The sequence below is a fragment of the Lacerta agilis genome, chromosome 10 (genome assembly GCF_009819535.1).
Source record: "Lacerta agilis isolate rLacAgi1 chromosome 10, rLacAgi1.pri, whole genome shotgun sequence".
Classification (NCBI taxonomy): domain Eukaryota; kingdom Metazoa; phylum Chordata; class Lepidosauria; order Squamata; family Lacertidae; genus Lacerta; species Lacerta agilis.
Genome location: NC_046321.1, coordinates 27,436,049 through 27,458,255, shown reverse-complemented (window position 1 = coordinate 27,458,255; position 22,207 = coordinate 27,436,049). Strand labels below are relative to the sequence as shown.

The 22,207-nt window shown below is 45.0% G+C and overlaps 1 protein-coding gene across 2 annotated transcripts in view; it reads right to left on the bottom strand.

The window, feature by feature from the left end:
• Positions 1–15,209, bottom strand: part of MICALL1 (MICAL like 1) — a 32,129-nt gene extending 16,920 nt beyond the window's left edge. For both annotated transcript variants that reach the window (XM_033163061.1, XM_033163062.1), the window contains exons 1-5: positions 14,657–15,209; positions 7,143–7,191; positions 3,471–3,612; positions 2,234–2,334; positions 268–404 (exon numbers count right to left, since the gene is read on the bottom strand). In XM_033163061.1, coding sequence (XP_033018952.1) covers positions 268–404; positions 2,234–2,334; positions 3,471–3,612; positions 7,143–7,191; positions 14,657–14,802 — 575 coding nt within the window. In that variant the 5' untranslated portion in view covers positions 14,803–15,209. The remainder of the gene's footprint in view (positions 1–267; positions 405–2,233; positions 2,335–3,470; positions 3,613–7,142; positions 7,192–14,656) is intronic.
• Positions 15,210–22,207: the final 6,998 nt, after the last annotated feature.

The window sequence follows — 22,207 nt, the reverse complement described above, 5'->3', positions numbered from 1 at the left end:
CTGCCTGATTCTCAGAACAGTAGCAATTATGGGACCCACTAAAGTACAGAAGCTTTAGGTTGCTGCTTATTTCTTTCTTTTTGTAATGAAGTTACTGACCTCATGGTAGCTGGCAAAAATATGCAGGCAGTATGTTCTCACAACTCAGAGAACAGAGATGATCTACGTGGGCTTGGCATAATTAGAAGGCCATGCCTGGCAAAGAAGAATAAGGCTACAGGAGAGCAGATGGCTCCACTTGGTCTTCAGTGAGGAGGAAGAGCTTACCTGAAGCACTGGCGGTGGTACAGTTTGCCATCAGCCAGGTAGCGCTGGACCAAGTGGACGTGTTGTTGGCAAGCTGCGCAAGTGCTGCTCAGGGTGGTTCGCTGGGACTGCTCTGCCAGGCCTGCAGCATCCTCATCCTGTGGCAACAGGAAGTTGGCGTAAGAATGCCTCCACAAACAAAGAGATTCAGACATTCTTGGGACTGGCCTCAAGAGGACTCTAGTACAGTGGAGCCTCAAACCTGAAGAAAGAGATCTATTCAAGTACTAGGGTTGCCTACCAACTTAGGGCTCCACCGTGCTGCAAATTCCTGCCCCACCCAGTTCAAAGTATTAAGAAGCAACTTATCCAACATCCGCAGCCCAGATCTCAGCAAGATGCTCTGGCTCTCAGCCCGTCCTGGAATGAATGGAGCATGATGCTCTTTCCTACGATGACTGCCAAGGAGGAAGAGGGGAATCTTCCAATACCAGTTCAATAATGTAAAATTCTCAACAGCTCATGGGAACTACTAAATCTCTCAACAAGACCCTTGAAAGAGGCACATATATAGCATCCAGGTTACACTATTCTTTTCAGAATAGAAGCCGTATCTTGACTTTCCTTCTTCTGAAATCCAGTTGTTACCTCCAATTGGTTTACATTATTTGGCTTACTCTCAATTTGCAGATAACTGGTTTGTTTTCTGTAATCAGGAGTGGCCAACCAGATGCCACATCCACACACACACCAAAGCAAATTTCTATGGAGTCTGGTAGTAGCCCCCCCCCCCCAACCTTCTGATTAGGTTATGGTAAAAGGTCTGTCTACATTTCTGCTTGTAAAGATGAAAGTTTCTGAGTTTCAGCAGAAAGGCATGCTATACTCTCTTTTGGATTTTGAATGTATTGTTAAGCCTGAGCAAATGTGCAGCACAACTTTGCAGGATCCCTAATTCACTGTCGCCTCCTTCTTCACATGCATGTTTCCATTCCCCGGATGATTGCAGGCTTCTGTGTTATTGTTTGACATGATCATGTGGAACTGTTGGCAGTAGAAAGTGTTATACTGAGAAGTCATAGAAGAAGCCAGTACTTTGTCTTCATGCATTATTGCTGACTGGAGAAAGACAGGTGTTTATCATACAGCAATCCTGTCCAGAGGCAAGCTGTTTCACAGTCTCTATGTGCAACTGAATCCTAGTTTGAAATGTGCTTGACAAGGTTTAACAGGTTTGCTATTTGCCCTGGGCAAAAATGTTGACCCCTGTCGCAGGAGTACATGCATGCAAAAAAGGTTGTTTACAATAGAATTGTTTTTATTCCAAGGTGAAACAAGATATTTAGGGTTGATATCCTGTAAACACAGCAACCACTGATGCGAGCTAAGGGATAGTTATTTCAAAATACTCAACTATGTTTTTTTTTAAAAGGCCCTCAGATATCAGGAATAACAGCAACTCTCTACACCAGACCTGCACAATTTACAACCCAAGTATTGTGGCATGCATAGTGCTCAAACACCCATTTATTTATTTTTTTGCAATCCCTGGCAGGTAGCATAAACAGGTTTAGCAAACCCTTACAAGAGAAACTCTAACCCTGTAGATATTATTGGACTACAACTCCCACGATCCATGACCATTGGCCATGCTGCTGGGAGTTGAAAGTCTAACAACACCTAAAGGGCCACCCCTGCCTTTGTGGGCTGTTATTAGTGGCACAACGGCTGCATTCTACTTTATGAGTAACACCTGCTCTATACACTGCATTCCCCTTCCTGAAATATACATATCTCTGTGCCAAGTGTCAATATAAACCCTGCCACAGTAACCACAAAAGGAGGCCCATAAATTCTTCAAAGCTGAAGAGCACAGAATGATCAGGCATACTTTTTGAATCGCTCGCTTTTGGAAAGAATTGATTCAGAAACTGGAACGTGAAGCAGGTTAGAGACATCCGACCGATCAGAGGAGCAGGCTCAGTACCTTGGGTGCTGATGTGGTCTCGGAGGCAGGCGCAGGTTTGTGTGCTGGCAGAGTAGGTGAAGCGGCAACTGCCGGGTGCTTCATAGGTGGGAGGACTCTGGCTGCAAAGACAGATGGGAACCAATCCATGACAGTGGCTGATGAGTCAGTAAAAGACAGAAGCCCTCTTCAGGTGCTCACCTGAAAGCATGTGGGCTAAAAGTGGGGGGGGGGAGACAAGTAAATGTACCCAAGCACATCTCTGAACACAAACGAGGGGGAAAGTCAGAAAAGGGAGTCTTAATGTATTTGGGTGAGCGTGCTTAGGCTCCTTGCGATTGAGAACCCAGCTAAGGCATGGAGAGGCTCATGGGGAGGATTCTAGGCCTGTTGGGTGAACGCATTTAGAATCCCCCTTCAGACTTTCCCTCTCAGCATGGGTCTGAAGCAGAGCTGGTAAATGCAGGGACACTGGAGAGGGATTTGCATATCCACCCCCACCCCCTTTTAGCCTGTATGCTTTCAGGGCCAGAAGTTGTAGAGAATCAGTGCATTTGACAAGGTGGAATTGCCCTACCTGGATTTTCTCACTTTGCTACTGTTTCATAGTTGAAAACACCCGGACAAGGGTGGCAGCACACAGCCTACATGAGTTTCTGTTCTTTCCGGTTGTTGTGGGCAAACTATTTACCCCACTCCTTTATACTTCAATGCTGCAATGATTCCTTAAACTCAACTTTCAGCAGAGAGCCCAGAAGCATTAAGCAGCATCATTAAAACCATGTGCAGTTCTGGGGATCTGCAAAATTTGGCAAATTAGGAGCAGGCAAGTGTTTGTGTCCTGCCCCACACCAGTCTCAGGAAGGGTGATGGTGTATTGTTCCCAGTATTGTACTCCAGAATCTACTAACCCACTCACCAAAGGCAAGCATTTCATGCTCCTGGGTGACTCAGCAGCTGAAATACAACTCCCATGAGCCCCAGCAAGTATGGACACAGGCAAGGGATGATGGGAGTTGTAGTTCAGCAACATCTGGAGGGCTAAAGGTTCTCCACACCTACTCTAGGAGAAGAGCATGGATTCATCATGCTTGGAGAAGTCAGTGCTGGCCACTGTGAACAACTTTATGGACTCCAAGAGAGCAAAGATACCAATATTGTCATGGAGTGGGGGGAGGGGACCGAGCACAACTCCTCCTGTGTTGTTCAGATCCCTGGGGGGTAAGTGTAGGAAAATGTCCCGCTTTGGAGCTCTCACCTTGGTTGGGGTTGTTGAAATGGTTGTAATACTGAGAGACGTAGGTCATGATGCTGAGGCAGTCGGGGACCTTCATGGAGACCATGTCACTGGGATCCAGCAGGGCAGGGATCCCCAGCTCTTGCTCAGCCACCTCAAAGGCCTGCAAAGGCAACAAAGAGCAGACAATCAGGAAGCGGAAGCTGACTCTGAGAAAGAGACAGGCACACACCACTGGTGGAACAAAATAAGGGCAGAAGTCGCCAAGTAGAGACTTGCAGTACAGAAGGAACAAATAAGGAAGATGACACGTATCGGGACCTAGGCCACTCATACCACCTCTTTCCATTATAGCACATTGCTACCAGTCACAATGACTATGTTTTGCCTCCACTGTCAGATGCAGTATAATATAATAATAATTTATTATTTATACCCCACCCATCTGGCTCCAGTATGCCTCTGAATGCCAGGGGATCACAAGTTGTCGGGGATCACAGGTTGGGAGAGTGTTGTTGTGCTCAAGTCTGCTTTCAGGCTTCCCATAAGCATCTGGTGCCAGAAGAGGGGGCCTTTGGCCTGAACCAGCAGAACTTTTCTGTTGTACACCTCCAACATTTCAGCAAGGGTCCAATGATCATTTCCACCATTTTAGTTTAACACAACCCCCTTCCAATTTTATATACACACACACACACACACACACACACACACACACACATATTACATTACACTTACACACACACACACACACACACTTTAATTGGGAAGAAATTAGTGGCAACAGAAGTGCTCCTGCCAGGGTATGGCAAAGTGAATTTCTCCAGTCATTAGTAATTGCTCAGGGACAGAGAATGAGGCAGAAGTAATAGAGATGACAATGCTATATTTGCTTCCAGCATGGCCCATTAGTCAGAATTTGGACTCTGACCAATTCTCAGCTGCACCACAGACTTACTGGGCGACCTTGAGGTTCTCTCTCTGTTTGAGAATGTTGGTGCTTATCAAATATAAAGCATGAATCATATTGTAAGGCGTATATTTTATTTATTTGTTTGCTTAAAATTGCTTTCTCCCATTCCCCCCCCCCAAGAAATATGTGTTCAAAGCTGTTGCAATCAATATAAAACATAAGACAACAACACCGAACAAAACACTAGGAAGAGATGCATATTGAACAAATACCAGTCACAAAGAAATGGGAGATCTGCCCACCACAGCAGTAGGAACCTAGGAAGCTGTTTTATACTGAATCAGACCATTAGTCCCTCTAGCTCAGAATGGTCTATGCTCACAGGCAGTGGCTCTCAAGGATTTCAGTTTCTCCTAGCGCTACCTGGAGATACCAGGGATCAAACTTGAAAACTTCTGCTTGCAAAGCAAATGGTTCCATTTGGTCTTGGGCTGGGAATTTAAACATGGTAAGAAAGCCTTTGACTTTAGCGCCAAGGGAAACATAAAGGCAAAACTTTGAAAAAGGCACTCCTGGCTAAGTATGCATGAACATTTGTACAGTACATATGGTTTGCTCTGGCTTTTTCCAGAATGGAACCACAAAGGATTATGTCAGAACCAGCCCATCTCTAGCCAGAAGTCTGCAATTACATCAACGCTTGTTTGCCCAGCTGAGATTATTATTTACACTTGCTTGGTATCGCTGGCAGGCCGCAAAGAGAAATCTAAGCACATTCTTCCACTGTCATGGCAAGCCCATCACGCTGGGCTGCATATTTGGGTCTGCAAGTTCGCTGTGCAAATGTGGAATCTCATATGCTACCCTGGAAATCTGAACTTGGTTTCTTTTTTTAAGGAACAGAGTGGCAGGGGTGGGGGGGGAGAGAGAGTTTCTAACAAATACAGTCTGGTTGCAACTAGTTTTATTCAGTCTGTTTGAATAAGGATGGAGCTGTACACTGATCACATTCAGATGGCCATATCTCATCTTAATAAGTCACAGCCTTCTTTGGGAGGAATGGTGGCATATGACATTAATAAATAACATGAAAGAAATAAACAAACAAATAAATAAATGAGGAGAGGAGAGGAGAGGAGAGGAGAGGAGAGGAGAGGAGAGGAGAGGAGAGAGTCTTTGGGGCCTTAGCCCCATCCTTCACACAAGCAAGCAAACGTGTCAGGAAGTCTTCTATTTACATCTAGTTTCAAACTATGGGTGGTATCCAACTAAGTAGTTATTGGACCTAACTTAGTTGTTGGCATCTGTCTGTCTCAAGAGACAATGGAGTCTGCCTCCAAGGGTGAAACCAAACTGCTGTGTTAGCAGCACTGAAGTGATCTCCCTGGGGCACAAACCCGGGCAATGTGTATGGAGGTCCTGGACTGCCCAGGCAACAAGCCCCACCCCCCTCTTGGCCTCGCTGGTGTGGTCCAAAGGAAAGCAGAGCAATATGTTTGGTACCAGCTTGGCTGCAGGAGTTGCCAGAAGGAAGTGTAAAAGGCACCATCCAACCATCTTGGGGACTCCACTCCAGATTTGTCTAGGATTTACTCCTTAGCTTTTTCTTCTCCCAAAGATATACCACACGACAGCGGAGGTTTAGGATTAGATTTTCCTCTTCCTAGATGGGCTGCCTACCCAGGTTGCCAAGCCCCTTCTACCCCTCACCAACTTAGTAATGTTCATTAAATTCCATGGCTCTACTTTGATTAAAACTTAGCTGAATACCGGTAGTTTCATAATTCCAGCTTGTTCTGAAGCTATTAACCATAGTTTCCTAGTTCAGACAAAATGGGAAACTATGGCTAATGGTTTGATGGGCTGTAGAAGGAAGAAAGGATCCAAGAGTCTGTGTGTGCAGCCAAAAGTCTAATTCATATTTCATCTTATTAAGCTGAGATAAAATCATACAAACTGCCTAAGTGAACACATTCTTCCTTCTTTTCAGTACTAGCTGCTTTCAGTTTCATTTCTGCTCCTTTTCCTATACTGTACAAACCAATTGCCTTGCCAGGCCCATCTCTATCCCAAAAACATTAAGCAGCTCACAATCCAAAACTTTAGTCCACATGCCTTGCACGCATCCATTAAAATTTACAGAAAACTGAAGGTTCAACACTTTCTTTCCAGAAGCAAAAGCTGGTAGTTACTGGACAAGGCAGTTGACATTCATAAGATGAAAAGGGAACATCCTCATTTCTTTATATAGACTGAACTTTTGGAATTTGCAAGCAAGTGAATTGCAGAACCTGGGTACTTAGAAGAACACAAAAACAGGAGCAAACAAGATCATCCCGGTGGGCACAGCAGATGGATCTTTTGAGTGATTCTATATTTATTATTAATTAATGACTGTTTTTATTTATTTATTTATTTATTTATACTTCAATATGTTAACTCATTGGATATCAACATATTTATATTTAGGTCTATTATTAAATATCTGGGTGGGAAGAGATAAGAGGGATAATCCCCTCAGTACTTAAAGAAGCGAATGTAGCCATCATGGGGGGTGGGGGTGGCAGCCAAATTCAAGAAAAGCACACCGTCCAAATTCAAGAAACACAATCATGCAGCCAGGATCGGAAACAATTGTCAAAATATCTGAGAACCAGCATCGTATTTTCTAGACACCTGGGCAACCAGGCACATGGGATTTTTTCAAACACTGTTGTAAGCCAGAATGGTGTCAGAATTAAGTAAAGTAATCAAGGGGGAAGACAGAGGCAGGGACTCACCAAGCGGTTGTTCTCATATACATTGTCCTTGGAAAGCGAATTAAAGTCCCTGAAAGGAAAAAATAAAATAAAAATAAAGGAGGTGTTACAAAAGGAGCAGTTCAATCTATACCAGATCACACATGGATTTGAGAGGCAACATCTCTGGGTAACCATTAGCATGGAGACACTTCAAAGCGCAATTTTCAAACCACAGAATCTTTGTAGTTTAATTGTCCTTGATGTTACAGGCAGGAAAAGAAAGCTTCCGACTACGGCATTTTACGAAACACAAAGGCAGGAAATGCAGGCCATAGAACCATGATTTTAGAACGACCAAAGATAAAAAGTGAGCTTTGGTTATTATTATTATTTTCAAAAGAAAACCGACACTTCCACTGCTGCTCCACAAAGGTACAGTTCTACAACAATATGCTCTTAGCCAGTGCACGTATGACATTTCAGTCTATCCAAATAGGAATATACCATCAAATGGACTGCTTCACACACGACATTTCCCCAGCACAGGGCTGCCATACATCCAGAATTTCCTGGCCATATCCGGGATTTGGCCGTCAGAAATAGCGTCCAGGTGGAATTTCCCAAAATTGGTAAAAATGTCTAGGAAAACCTGGGTGTAAAACCATGTCAGAAGTTTGGACGAATTTCCTTTAAAAAAAAATAGTTCAAAAAATTCAAATTCTTTGAAAGATTTTGGCCAAAACAAACAAACAAACAAACAAACAAACAAACAAAAAACCTTTGCCAAAAAAAACTCAACAACTTTTGTGTCCAGATTTTCACTTTTTGAAATATGGCAACCCTACCATATTTGAAGAAATTTGAATAAAAACTTTGTGTACACCAATGAACAGCATCATAGGGGGAGGCTGTGGTTTGCCACACTCTGAAGTTAAGTTAGTGCTTCCACTTAAAGGGGGTGGGGTGTAAGACCATTACATCCAGTCTAAAACTACTCAGTGGCACTTAATTGCTAATGGTGTGGACGCTTGTTCAGCAAAAGAGGTAACATTTGCCAAGATTTCCAGTACCTTTTGCAAAGGAGGAAGCCTAACAAGCTAGGGCATGATCTGCAAATGTCTGAGTTGTTGCACATCCACCATAACAGCAACCATGATTGGTTATGATGGTATCACCTGTCCAATGATCTCAGCAATTGTGTGTGTCCTTTAAACCCTTAATTAGGCATCTCCACGCACCTAAGATGAAGTCAAAGATCATAGAATTATAGGGCTGGAAGGGGCCCAGAGCGTCATCTAGTCCAACCCCCTGCTGCTTCATGTGCAAGAAAACAAGCACTTTGATTAAGGATGAGGCTAAGCACCCTTTCTTCACATGGATTCATTTCACCAGTTGCAGAAGGATTGTATTTTTAATTTATTCTGTTCTCCTGCTCCCCTATTCAACCCTGCAAAGCAGAGTTTTAGCACTTACATTCTATGCAACGTGTCCTGTGTTAATTTATGAATTGCAGACTTAAGGATAACAAAATCTAACTTTGAAATCTTATGAACACTTTCTCAGGAACTCGATATGGCTAACTTCCTGAACAAACATATGCAAGTTTGGTCTATGCATGTCTTTCTTTTTCTGTTAGTCATGTTAACTTATAAAAACTGCCAAGTAAAAGAATAGTTTCAATTTGTGGGCCCTACCTAGCAATGCTCCTCACACAAAACACAGAGCGAACTTTGCCATCTCACTGGCATATTGCTGAGCAAGTGCCCTCAAGAGAAAAAAAGGTGTACTTCTTTAGTTTTATATGCAAGTCCCAGAAATAAGAGGGACCTGAGAGCATAGAAATAGAATTCATTCATGCCATTCCAGCATTAGAGTAAACACTGCTTTTTATGCACCACCCAGTATCATTACTGCATCTGTTTCAGAGATGCCCATTTCAGGCCCCAGAAAGTTTGATCTGCAAATCAGCCTAAGCAAACCTAGCTAGCACGGTGTGGGTATTCCCATTACGGAGGTGACCTCAGTGAAGAACCTTCTGGCCACTGAACTAACTACTAGATCCATCAGGGCAAGATGGAATATAAGGCACTCCTGTTCTGCATGAGCTTTCCTTGAGCAACGTAAGCTTGCTGAACAATAGTGAAAGAGGGAGGGAGGCATGCAGTAAAAGATGCAGTTGAGAGCAGCAGTTCAGAAACACAGTGTGAAATGTGCTAGTTATAGCCGGAGTCGAGGAAGTTCACAATCAAACACAAGTGAAGCTGAACATTCATTTTTCTCCAAGAAGACAACACACTTTTTTCTCATCCAAGCAAGGTTCGTGCATTTCCCAGCAAGGCCTCCTAGCAGTGCTGTTTTTTAAGCTCATCCATCCAATGGAGACTCAACTGCAGGAACTACACACTAAGAAAGGATAGGATTTCAGCACAGATACGGCCAGGAGGGGCTCTGCTCAAAGCTGGAGCGGGTTCAGGCAACGCAGAGGCAAAAGTGGGTCATATGAGACGGCAAGCCTCTGTCTGTGCAACTAATAATCTTAGAAACCCAGTTAGAAAAGCGAGGGGGAGCTGATGGGCCTTAATCCCTATCTCCTCCCACAGATGCTGATTTCTCTATATCCATCTTGCCCCCAGGTTGGCAGCACAGGGAGCCAGGTAGTGCCTCTCAGGAGCCAGGTTTGGCCCAGGGCCTCTAGCTGCTAACTCTAAAGCAGCAGGGATTTCTCTTTGTGATTTATTTATTTGTTAATCTCAATATGAAACACCTCCTCTGTCATCATCTCATATGCAAAAAAAAAAAGCATGGGAATGATATGCAGCCAGGACACAACATTGACTAGCTGCTCGTATATAAAAGGTGACTTAATGCTTGGCATGTACAGAGGCACCACAGCCCAGAGAAAACTTCACTGAGCCCAAGGATGGTATTAATACTGATATAGGAGACAGCGAGCTCATTGGTCAAATTGAACCAACATGCAACTCACTGGCCCAGGGTTTGAAAAGCTGTGTCTGATCCCAGGCTCCTCTGGTTCATTGTGTAGTCAGAAAAAGGAGCAACTACCCTGAAAACAAAAGGGCAAGGCTTATTCCAGGTGTGAGTGAATGACAAGGAACGTATGGGTTGCCACACATCACCTTCACTGAATGGCCACAATGAACAGAGGGAGGGTGGAGGGTGGAAGGGGTATAACATCCTCTTCCTCAACCCATATCTAGTTCACCACCAATGATGTACAGTGGTACCTCGGGTTACAGACGCTTCAGGTTACAGACTCCGCTAACCCAGAAATAGTACCTCGGGTTAAGAACTTTGCTTCAGGATGAGAACAGAAGTATACAAAGGCAGTTTCAGTACCCCCTACAAATGGAGCTGTGTGTATCCCACACTGGTGCGCAGGGGAGGGGAAAATAACATAATTCAGCTTCTTTGGTGCCTATACTTTAAAAAAATAATCAAGTTCCTAGTGCATGAGATTGTGAAGATATGCTTAAAAGCACGTTGACAACTCCTGGTGAAATCTCAGATCAAAATGACTGCAAGATTTCGCATGGCCAATAGGCAGGACATTCCTTCCCTTTAACAAGTGCAAGCTGAGTACGTCCGTAAACATACAGACTAAATTACACAAAATAAGAATTTAAAAGTATTCTATTCAAGTCACAGAAATCTTTCCTTAGTGGAGTTTTGATTTATTTAATGGCAGCGCAGCTGGGATAGCTCAGTCAGTACAGCATGAGGCTCTTAATCTCAGGGTTGTGGGTTCAAGCTCCACTTTGGGCAAAAGATTTCGGCATTGAATGGGTGTTGAGCTAGATGATCCTCGTGGTCCCTTCCAACTCAACAATTCTATGATGTTTTACCACACAAAACCCTGATCATAAGGTCTGTGTAAGCTGTGGCAATGATTAATAGCACAGCTGTATGTGAGCATTCAGGGCTTTTATAGAGTTCACTGTGGACTAAGCAGATTCTTTGAGTTCTCCAAGGCCTCAGCTGAAACAGCCAGTCCATGTGGAGGACCCTGCAACCACAGCCAGAACCCATTAATATGCAGGGAAGGAGAGAGGGTCTGCTTTTGATCTGTTTGAGTGGTTCTTTCCACTCTTAGATCCCCTGCTTCCAAATCAGGGCATACTAAAGTGGTTGAAATGATTCAACACTCCCCTTAGATGCTGCTTCGAAAATCCTTTCTTAATGTGCCATGTCCTTGTAAGGTCCTATGTGTCAAGCCTGCAATATAGTTCACTAAACTGAGAAGTGCTTAGTTAGACCATCTGCTAGAAAAGAGATTTATGTCCTGGATATTTAGCAGCAACGACTTCTGCTTAATGGGATAGGAAAGCTGTTTGGAGTAGAAGTTTGCCACTGCTGAATGTAGCTCTTCTGACCCACTTGTTCAGATGCTGGCTTGGGCCACATGCTCTTTAAACAGCTGCTTTTTGGACCCTTAACAGCTGCCACACACATCTAAAAAGTGTATGAATTGTTCACTGTTCTCATGCCTGTCTGTCATCGTGCGTCAATGTCACACAGCACTCCATGGAGACCCTTGGCAAGAACTTCTTCACCTGTGAAGATAGAACAATGTCCTAGCAACAAAACCATGTTTGCTACAGGTTGTGGGTTTACTGTCTTGCATGTGGTGTGGACCTGTGCTAAACCGAAGCTGATTTACCAGTAATTAGCAGCTAACCTTCTGCTGAAAACATCTCAGAATTAGAGTAGAAATCACCAAGATAATGTGTGAGCATAATTCAGTCTCCATTTTGAAGAGTAGCAAATGTTCTCATAAAAAGGGCCGATCATGATGATGATAATAATATAAGACACATATAACAAGGGAATAGTTATTTTAACAATTACATTCTGCTTTTCTTCTGTTATGGAATCCAATGCTGGGTACATAAGGTGCCCAGATGGTCACCTATCCAGGCAATTGCCCAGACTTTCTTAGACTTCAGCAAGTCTCATGCACTTTCAGGTCACACCTTGGCACCATTTACATACATTACCACAATAAATAATCCTTATGGCTTTGTAAGGTAGGCCAGTATTCTTGATTCCATATAGCAGAGAGGGAAGGGTCTGAAGCTGAGAGACTACTGGCTTGTGTAAGACCGCCTTGCAATAAAATCAAAACCAGAGACTTCACCTGTTTCTGGAAAATCTCCCCCAGCAATCTGTCTCCTGCAGAGGTCAGTAAAATGCCCTAGGAACCTCTGAAGCAGAGCATGATGAAAACGAACCTACTGTCCATTACAGTTACCATCAGAAGCCCTGTTCTGCCACCAAAGGAGGTGTGGCTAAGAGTGAAAAGATCTTCTTGGTAACTACTATTCAATTGCTGAATTCTCTCTCCCAAAAGTTCAGTAGGCCCTTTTGATCATGGTTTCCCAGTTGACAGACTAGACTTCTTTAAAAATAATGATGGCCACATTTTTAATGAGCTTTAACTGTATGTTAATTTCGTTTTATAACATTTTTACTATTTTCAATTTATATTGTATGTACACTGTGTTTCTGTTTGTCCCAAACTACTGTATGGGTCCTAATTCAAGAACTCTTTTTAAAAATGCCATCCTCTGTCTGCAGCAAGGCCCTCTAGATACTGTTGGATTCCAGCTCCCTCAACCCCAGGCAGCATGGCCAATAATAATCAGTGATTATGGGGCTCGTAGTCCAGCAACATCTGGAAGGTCATGTTTCCCAGTTCTCACCTACATGGTTATTTGAAATGCTAGTTAATTTTTAAATTTTTTATTTTAAATTAAAATCTTTGCCAAGTAAGACCTGTATTTGAACATTCTCAATGCTCTACATAAGGAAGTTTCCTGTTGAAACGGCACCAGTTTTTCTCCCCAAGCACTTAATCAGATCATAAGGAAGCAGCAACCAGATGCAACTGTCCATTGTAATACAAGCTCAGAAGTCACTGAAGGGCACAAACTAGGTCACATTCATCAATCTCTTGCTTTTGTCTATGGATGTTATTCTCCGGTGCTGCAATTCACAAGTCATGTTTATAAATAGTAATATGGAAGGAAGCAGCACATTGTCTGAGACAATGCAGGAAGCTTTCAAAATAAGATTAGAAGGTGAAGTATTAATTACTACACTAAATGGCAACGATAATACTGAAATAGTCAGGAGAGGTTGGCACTATCACATATTAAAGGCAACCTGTCTCTCTTTCTAGAAAAAGGCTCAACCAGTTTGCAACAACCAGGTGTGTGATAAAGAAACCCCACAGTGTACAGTACTGGGTTAGATAAGGAAGCTGAACCGATCAAAGGTTGCACATGAATCTTGGCATTCAGATTTTAAGACAGCACCACCAGCACCCCAATAATCAGATGCCTCTCTTTTGGCTGGAAAGCTCCTGTATGATTTCACAGCAGCTATGCCAATGGCAGTCTGAGGCCACCACTCCCATCAGAGCAGCCCAAGCAAAGAGGAGCCCCATTATCAGGTTCAATTTGCTCCCTCCAAGTCCTCTTGGATAAGGATGTGTTCAACCGCCTAACTAGATCCCAAACTTCAGAAAAACAGTCTACAACCTCTCTTCCTTGATATGGGTTGAGGACTTCGTCTGGTATTCCCTTATATATGGGCCTAGTTTGCACATAAAACTAAGCCAAACTATGGGCTTAGCACAAATGATCATATATGCAAGTCCCTCCCAGCCTGACTGCAGCCATAGTGCTCCTTTCCCAGCCCTACTGCACTACTTATAGTTAAGTCATAGTTTGGCTTAGTGTCCCATCCAGACTCAGGCTTATGGTTTGTCTTCCGCTCTCAAAAGAGAGAGTGATAAACCAAAACAGACTTTGGTTACAACACACAGTGCCTCTCCAGCAAGACCAAACCATGAGCATAACACCATGGCTTTGCTCGCTATAGTACAGCAGCTGCGACTATGATCTTTGGTCTAGGAACTTATAAGTCTGCTTGTTCAGGCTAAGCCATGGTTACACGCAACCTGGGTATATACCTGAGATCACTTTTAGTCAGATTAATTACTCCCACGTTTTAACTACCCTAATCTTTATATACAACTATGGGTGATCAAAGAAGGATTAAAAGGGCGGACTCTCCTTCCAGCCTTTTCTAGGTTCTCATTTTTGAGGTGAGGCCCTAATTTGTACTGGCAACTGTAATGAGCAGAGGACAGAAGTCACTCAGGATCAATGAATATGGAGCAGAAGGGTGTGCGCTTGAGTGCATATTCCCGTTGACAACAAGGCTTCCCCTCCTACCTGCCAGGTGTGGCAACCTGGGCTTCCTCTCCTCTTTCCTAAACAGTCTAAATCCCACTCGGGGATTACCCCATACCTGCCCCATGGCCAAGGGGCTTCCTTCCTTCCTTCTATACGGCTTGTTCCGCCCCTGCCCTCTTTTCAAATTTCCATTCCGCAGCGGCAGAGGAGTCCTAACCCGGGCCGGCTGCTCGACCAGGCGAGAGCGCGGCTGCTGGGCCTAGTCCCGGAGGGGGCGCGGTGAGGTGGGGTCGGGTCGGGTGCGGGGGTCTGAGGCGCTCGCCCGGTACTCACAGCAAATCAGGCCGGTTCCTATGGAGGATGGCGCAAAAGGCCAGGCCGTCCCGGAAGGAGCTGCTGAGGTCTCGGATCTCCACGCCCGGGTAGCCCTCGCACTGGCGGCGGCACCAGGCCTGCAAGGCGCTGCGGGGCCCCGACATCGGGGCGGGCGACGAAACGAGCAGCGGGGCGCAGGTCCAGGCTCAGAGAGCCGCCGCCGCCACCCTCGCCCGGCCGAGGGACATGGATGGGGCGGAGAGGCAGCCGCGCCAGGCTGGCTGGGCGCGCCTGGGTTGGATGCGGGCGGCTCCTGCGCGGCTCTCGACGGGTCGAGGCGGGTCTGTGCCTCCCAGCCCGGCGCGGTTCCTTCGCCCCGTGCTTGGGCGGGGAGGCTGAGCTCCGGGGCCCGCGCTCAGGTTCCTTCTGCCGGCTCCCGGCTCGCCTCCTACCCCCGGGGGGCGCCTCCTTCCTCTCTCGCCCAGCCACACCGCCGGGCTCTGCTCAGACCTGTCTCTGCCGCCGCCGCCGCCGCCGCTGCTTCTCCGCCCATGATGATGATGATGATGATACCCGCGCCGACCCCGCCGGAGCGGTTACTCATGGAGCGGCCCCGGGAGAAAAGCCCGTCCGGGCCGCGAGCTGGCGGGGGAAGGCGGTTGCGGCGCGGCCGCCAGGCTGGAGAAGAGCAGGAGGGCATGCCTCGCTCCCCGGCAGCCGAGAGGAGAGAGCGGGGGGACGGACTCCGGCAGCGGAGCGCGCTGGCTGGAGATGTTGCAGTTTATTTTTAGGAACATCAAATGGAGCTTCCATGGGCAGAGGCAGCGTGCCGCTCAGCGCCAGCTGCATCCGCGGGAAACGGGTCTGTGAGCTTCCCGGAAGCACCGAAGTGGCTTCTGTGGGTAGCGGGATACTTGGTCTAGAAATCAAATGGGGGCAACCTTTGGTCCACCAGGTGTTGCTGTACTACAACTCCCAACACACACACCCTGACCATCGGCCTCTGTTGGCTCGGGCTGGTGGTGGGAGTTTTGAGTCCCTTAGTTGCTTCAGGTTCCCCACTTTGGGGGCTAGATGGGTTTTTGGTCTGCTCCATCAGGGCTCTTCATGACATGACACTGGGCTGGAAGAGACCAGGCATACAAGCAAGAGTTTGGTGCTGAAGAATTGGTAGTTGTGGCAGGGAAGGCAGGAGCGCTGGAGAGTTCAAAGGTTCTCCTGGGAATGCCAGGCCAAACTCAAATCTGTAAGATCACATCCCAAACACAGACTGAGTCCTGTGGGCTAAGCAGTTTTTCTGTAAAATGATGACTGCCTATGGCCATACATAGGTTACCTGTTACTGTAATGCCCCCAAATAAGAGTATTAGACCCTTTAATCTATACATTAAGCTGAAATAATACTAAATCCTCCCCCACTTTTTTTTCTTACAGTCACTAGGGTAAGGTTACCAGATTTTTTTTCTATGAATCCGGGGACACTTTTCAACTTCAATGGATTTGGTATGGGGACCGATTTGTACATCTGGGGACTGTCCCAAGGAAATGGGGACGTCTGGTAACCTTACACTAGGGGGAAATGTGCAGGTATATGTATCTACTATTCACAGCTCTAGGGTTCTGGCCAACCATTGCAGATGTTTTGGGAAAAATCCAGCCTAGATAGTTGCACTTAATTCCCTTTGCAACCAGTGGGATTTAAGCAGGTCATCAAAAAGATCTTTTCAAATGGATTCTCATGGGACATAAGGGCAACTAGTTTAGTTAGTCTGGATCCAAGTCAAAGACTTGTAAGCATATTGGACTACTTAATTTCAGGTTGTCATTTCACATTAATTTACAACACAAATACTACCTGGTTGCAGAAAGACGAGAGAGAGAGAGAGAGAGAGAGAGAGAGAGAGAGAGAGAGAGAGAGAGAGAGAGAGAGAGAGAGAGTTAGTTGTGCCTTGGAGGCACCCAGTGAGTTGCAAGGTGCATCCCTCTGGAGTGCCTGTGCCCCTGTATAATGTATAATTTACCTGTATAATGGTAAATAAGCAAAATATTGCAGAAACAGAGTTTCCAGTTCTCCACTCACACACCCCGCAACCTAACTCTGGTAGTGCTGCCTTTTGAACTACTCACAGTTCAGGGAAGTGAGGAGCATGTGACATTATCTAAAATGTTGCTGAGAATTGCCTGGCCTCTAGAGCTGAGCTAAATCAGAGCTAGCATTACTGCAGAAAAAAGGTACAAGTGTGAAGGAAGAAAAGGAGTCACAAGAGCCATGTGTGAAGCCTTTGGCCACTTTCAGACTGGTTATTTTGCAGGAGGGATTCAAGTACAAGCTGGAAATTTAGGCCTGTGCAATTTATGTACCGGTAGCTTAAAGTGCTCTGTTGCCCTTGCACAACAAATTCACTTTAAAAAAAGAGACAACAGACTTCTTGTGGTTAGGGAAGTGTGCCCTTTGTGGTCTGCATGCAGTCTATGGCTGCCCAGTGCATGATATGTCTGCACAATGCTATACCAACCTGTGGGGCATTTCTTTCCAAACTGCACTAAGAGCCAAGCTGGTCTGTACCAGCCCAAACAGCCTGGCAACCTTGTTGTTGTTGTTGTTGTGTCGTTCAGTCGTGTCCGACTCTTCGCGACTCCATAGACCAGAGCACACCAGGCATGCCTATCTTTCACTGCCTCCCGCAGTTTGGCCAAACTCATGTTAGTCGCTTTGAGAACACTGTCCAACCATCTCATCCTCTGTTGTCCCCTTCTCCTTGTTTCCCAACATCAGGGTCTTTTCTAGGGAGTCTTCTCTTCTCATGAGGTGGCCAAAGTACTGGAGCCTCAACTTCAGGATCTGTCCTTCCTTTCCAGCCACCAATGGGGAAAGGGGGGCAGCTGCAGTAGTGCAATACAAGTGGAACCTACAACAGTGTCCTCTGGCAGGATATTCCATTCCACTCTCACCTGGTAATCCAGTTTTTCATTGAAATATGAAGTCAGCATTCCACAAACTGGTCCTTTTGTATTTTTAAAATATGCAGATCTTAGGGTTTTCCCCATCCTCCAGCAAGCGTATGTGTGGTGCCGTTGCCTATTTTGCCTACATAAGCCAAGAATGGGGAACCTCTGGCCTGGGAGCCAAATGAAGACTTCCAAGACTCTGCCCCTTGGAACTCTCCCCAGGCCACACCCGTCACTGATCTTGCTTGAGGATAGAATGAATATCTGACCCATTTTCTCAGGGAAGGCTCTAACAGAGGAGTCAAGGGAGGGGGGACCCATTAATTGATTCTTACAGTAGCTGATTGTCCCCAAAACGATGCAGCAAATAAACTTCTTGATGGCTCAGGCTAAAGTTTTCAAAATTCTAACTCCAACCCTCAAGACAGTTGCCTCACTAGAATATGCAGTTTGTACTGCCTGTTTTTTGATCATTTGAATGCATTTGAAAGACAGAAATTTAGCATCAAAAGAAAAGTTGTATTTAGCATATATTGCTTCTTGTTTGTTTGGATTTTGACCCCCCCCCCCGATGAAAAACCAGGACTCTTCTAAAACTGTATAAAGAAATCACATACATTATGGAATTAGTGAGTTCCAGTTGGCATCTTTCAAAACGTTGTTGCCCACCCTCTCTGGGAATGAAAGAGAAGCCGATTTTGGTCCCATTCTTTGACACTAATGAAGGTGCATATTGTTACATGTTCCCCGCTGCCCGTTGAGAAGTTCCAAGGACAGCACTACAGAATTAGTTTCTTTTGAATGAGAGAGAGCACAGGACTGTTATGGCATTATTATTTTTGTAATATTTGCTTTTAAAACAGATAGACAAGCCAAGCATAGTGGAGGTGAGAGCTACTAATCCTTCATGAAGTCTACAAAAGGTGCAACTGTACACCAAGGATGCTTCAGCCAAATCAACACACACTCTGCCTCTGAAATCCATACTGCAGAACTGGCTCTAAACCATTTAACCTTCTCAGTATCTGCTGGGAGTATTCCATTCCAAGGGCTGGAGAGGGAGACCCAGCTATTAAGGAGCATCAGCATTCTTGTGATCAAAAGTCACTAGCCATTCAGAATTATCAAAATCAGGCATAAACTCAACAATATTGTGTAAACCTATGGAGGGCTAAGGTTCTCCACACTGAATTAAGCTAAGGAATATGTGATTGAAAGAACCACATATTCATCTCTTGCTTGCCCATTTCCTCCCAACACTTTCCTCAGTTTCCCTGGGTCTGTTTTAGATTGTAAGCCCTTTGGGGCAGAAACCTGTCACACATGGTTCTTTTTAAAAGCACCATATATATTGCTAGGTAAAATGATGGTGATATGGTGAGAAAGGGATAATTAAAAAAAGGAACAATACCGTTTGTTCCCCCCAAGTTTGATATTCTGCTTGATGCTGGTAATAAAACCTCAAATAACATAATATTGGATCAGTCGTTTGGGAAAGCAAACATGGCTAGTCCAAGTCTTCTGAAGAAACCCATGCAAAAACTGGTCAGACCAGGGGAACTGGAATGAGGAGCTAAGCAAGTTAGGTGTGGAAGGGTGTGTCCTGTATCCAGGCAGAGCCGTGACTTCACCTTTACAGGTACACATGAGGATTTTGGGCTCTTAACAGCCTGTCACCTGGCAGCAGTGCCATTAACCAGCCCTGCTGCAAGGAGCTATGGAAAACAGCGGTATTTTCAGACCAGCGGATACAATGAGTTCTTTGTGGTCTCCAAAGCCGAAAGGGCAGGAGTAGGCGAACAGAAAGGCTGGAAGCCAAGCAATTCGGAATATGACATGCTCCTTCCAGAGATAGCTGCAGATGTTATGGCCTTAGCTAAGCCAGAAAAGATCCCTTTTGCTGCAGTCAGACTGCCCCCCTTCATATGTTTTCAAACAGTTTTGTGACTTCCTTGATCCAGGTAACGAGGTTTACATGTCTCAAACTCTTCACAGAGGGTTCTTTCTTCTTGTTCTCTTATGCTGCTCTTAACCTGAGAACAGAACACTCCTGAGGAGAACCTTTATTTCCAGCCAACTTACTCTATTGTTATCAATAAGGAACTCAGCAGCCACATAAGATGATCTTTGGAATTTAAGAATGGTTTACCTTAAAAGCAAAAGTATTTATTTTTTTCATTTGACTGCAAGCAAGAGGAGAGATAGCTTTTTTGCTGTTGGCTCCTTTTTTCTTGAGTTGGATTCCTGTGAGGGATTAAAACTGAGAGAAACAGTGCTTTAGTTGAGAGTCCTGAATGTCAGGGGGTTGGACTAGATGACCCTCAGGGATCCCTTCCAACTTTAGAAGTTATGAAGTGATTGCTGAAAGCAAACCAGGTCTATGGCGTTTAGCTAATTATCACCAAGACTGTTGGGAGGAGCACTGTTAAGTTGTCCCGTGTTACAGAGGCCAGACTAACCTCACAGGTCCCATGTTGTGAAAACCTTCTTCCAGCAGAGATTCAATAGGCATCCTGACTTGTGACTTTCAAGCATATATTGAAGACTTTAATGCCAACGGGTCTATGCAGAATTTTAAAACTTCATTATTAGCCCGATTGTTCTGTATTGTTTGTAAGGGTGTTTTTACATCTTAAGTATTGCTGTATACCTGTTGTTGTACATCACCTGGATAAATAAACCACAATGCTAAATGTGCAACAAATAAATGAACTGCATACAGTGTGTCTTGTTCAGACAGAGTTGCTTCAGGATGTGCATGCAATTTTAGCATGCCAGGGATCAGATGTCTGAACAGGCACCATGCTAGCATGTTAATACCGGATGCAGAGTTGGCCAATGGCCCCATTTAAAATATGAAGCCAGGAGCAGCATGGCATGGTGTGGAGATAAGTGCTTCTTCCTGATCTGGTAGCATGGTTGCTCTGCAGCACCTCCTCGTCCCGTTCCCCCCCCCCTTTGCGTCACCTCTTGCTGACACGAGAGGTCTTGAAGAGCTTGTCGCTATTTAGTCATACTTTGGTTGATTGATTTTGGAGAGTTCTTTTTTAAATGGATTAACACCTTTGCTTTTTATGCCTCACTCCAAAATCTAATGAATGATAACTTTCTTTTCTGATCTGAAAATAGTTTTACCTACCCAACGGCTACCAACTTTCAGAATCTATCACAGCAGCTGAGCCTGGAGAGGAGAACCAACAACAATGTTGCTCCACAGAAGCTTCCCCATCGTTTCAACAATTGGACTCTGTTGATGTGGCTGCGTGCTCCAAATTCCTTTTGCCTTCTGTCGGTGCCAGGCACAGACTCCGACAGAGCCCGGCCTTCCTCTCGCGGCAAAGAGCAACTGGCCTGATTTCTTTCCAGGAGGTCAACTGTGGTGAGTGGAGTGAATCTCTCCTAACCTTCAGCAGCTTGTGGGGGGATCACAGTGGCTTAAGTGTGCAACGCATGACATAAGCCATTCCCTACTAAATTCCTGGGAATGTGTAACAGGTGCAAGATGCACAAGTTCCACATTTAAGCCCCAAGCAAAGGCTGCTTTGTGTGGTGTGTTCTTTTTATCACGCATGTTGAAAACGCAACACATAGCAGTAAGGATCATTAGGAAAGGAACTGAAAAACTGCCAATACCGTAAAGGGATTATAAAAATCTATGGTGCAACTGCTCTTGGAATATTTTGTAGAGTTCTGGTCGCCTCACCTCAAAAAGAAAAAGGAAATTCACACCCACCAGAGGTTGTGATGCGTCACTTCAATGGCATTAGAAGAGGATTAGACAAATTCATGGAGGATGGGCTATCAATAGTTACATTCTCCCTCCGCTGTCACAAACAGTATGTCTCTGAATGCATTGCTGGGAATCACAGGTGGGGAGGGTGCTGTTCTGCTCAGGTTCAGATTGCAGAATTCCCATGGGCATCGGGCTGGCTGTGAGAACAAGATGCAGGACTAGACAGGCCTTTGGCCTGATCCAGCAGGGCTTTTCTGGTGCATGATTTATGTTGCAATAGGCTGCAACTCTTTGTATCCTTCGAGTCTCCCAGGACAAATATTTCTGCCTCTTTTGTCTCACATGGCTCTAGTCATTCTGAAATGGTAATATATGAGCATGCAGTCCTATTCCCTCTCATCATGAGGCTATGTGCATGACTACAGCCAACTGTTATACTGGCTTTTCTCTTTTTCTGTGGAAAGCTCACTATGACAAAGTTGGAGAACCAGTTTGTTAACAGTCCTGCAAACTATATAAACTTCTGACATCCATTCATATAAACAGATCTTCCCAGACTAATGAACAGGACCTTCAGTCAAGAGTCATCGTACATTGCAAATAGGTACATCAACCACCCATTAATACAATTTAGGCTTATACAGAACGCTAGAAGGTTTAAGTCTTCTCTGACTGTACAAATAGTTGCTGCATGCATTCCAAAGAAATATCACCCAGCAGCAAGAAGCAGTTATATGAAATGTGTTCAGCAATGTTGCAAAATACAGTGTTTGCAGGACTCTGGTTTTATATGGATCTGATATCTCCCTCCATTTTTTGGCAAGGATCAGGAAGGCAGAAGGGAGTGTGGAGTTTGGAGTATTGGCAGTGAGCAAACAGTACAAGGA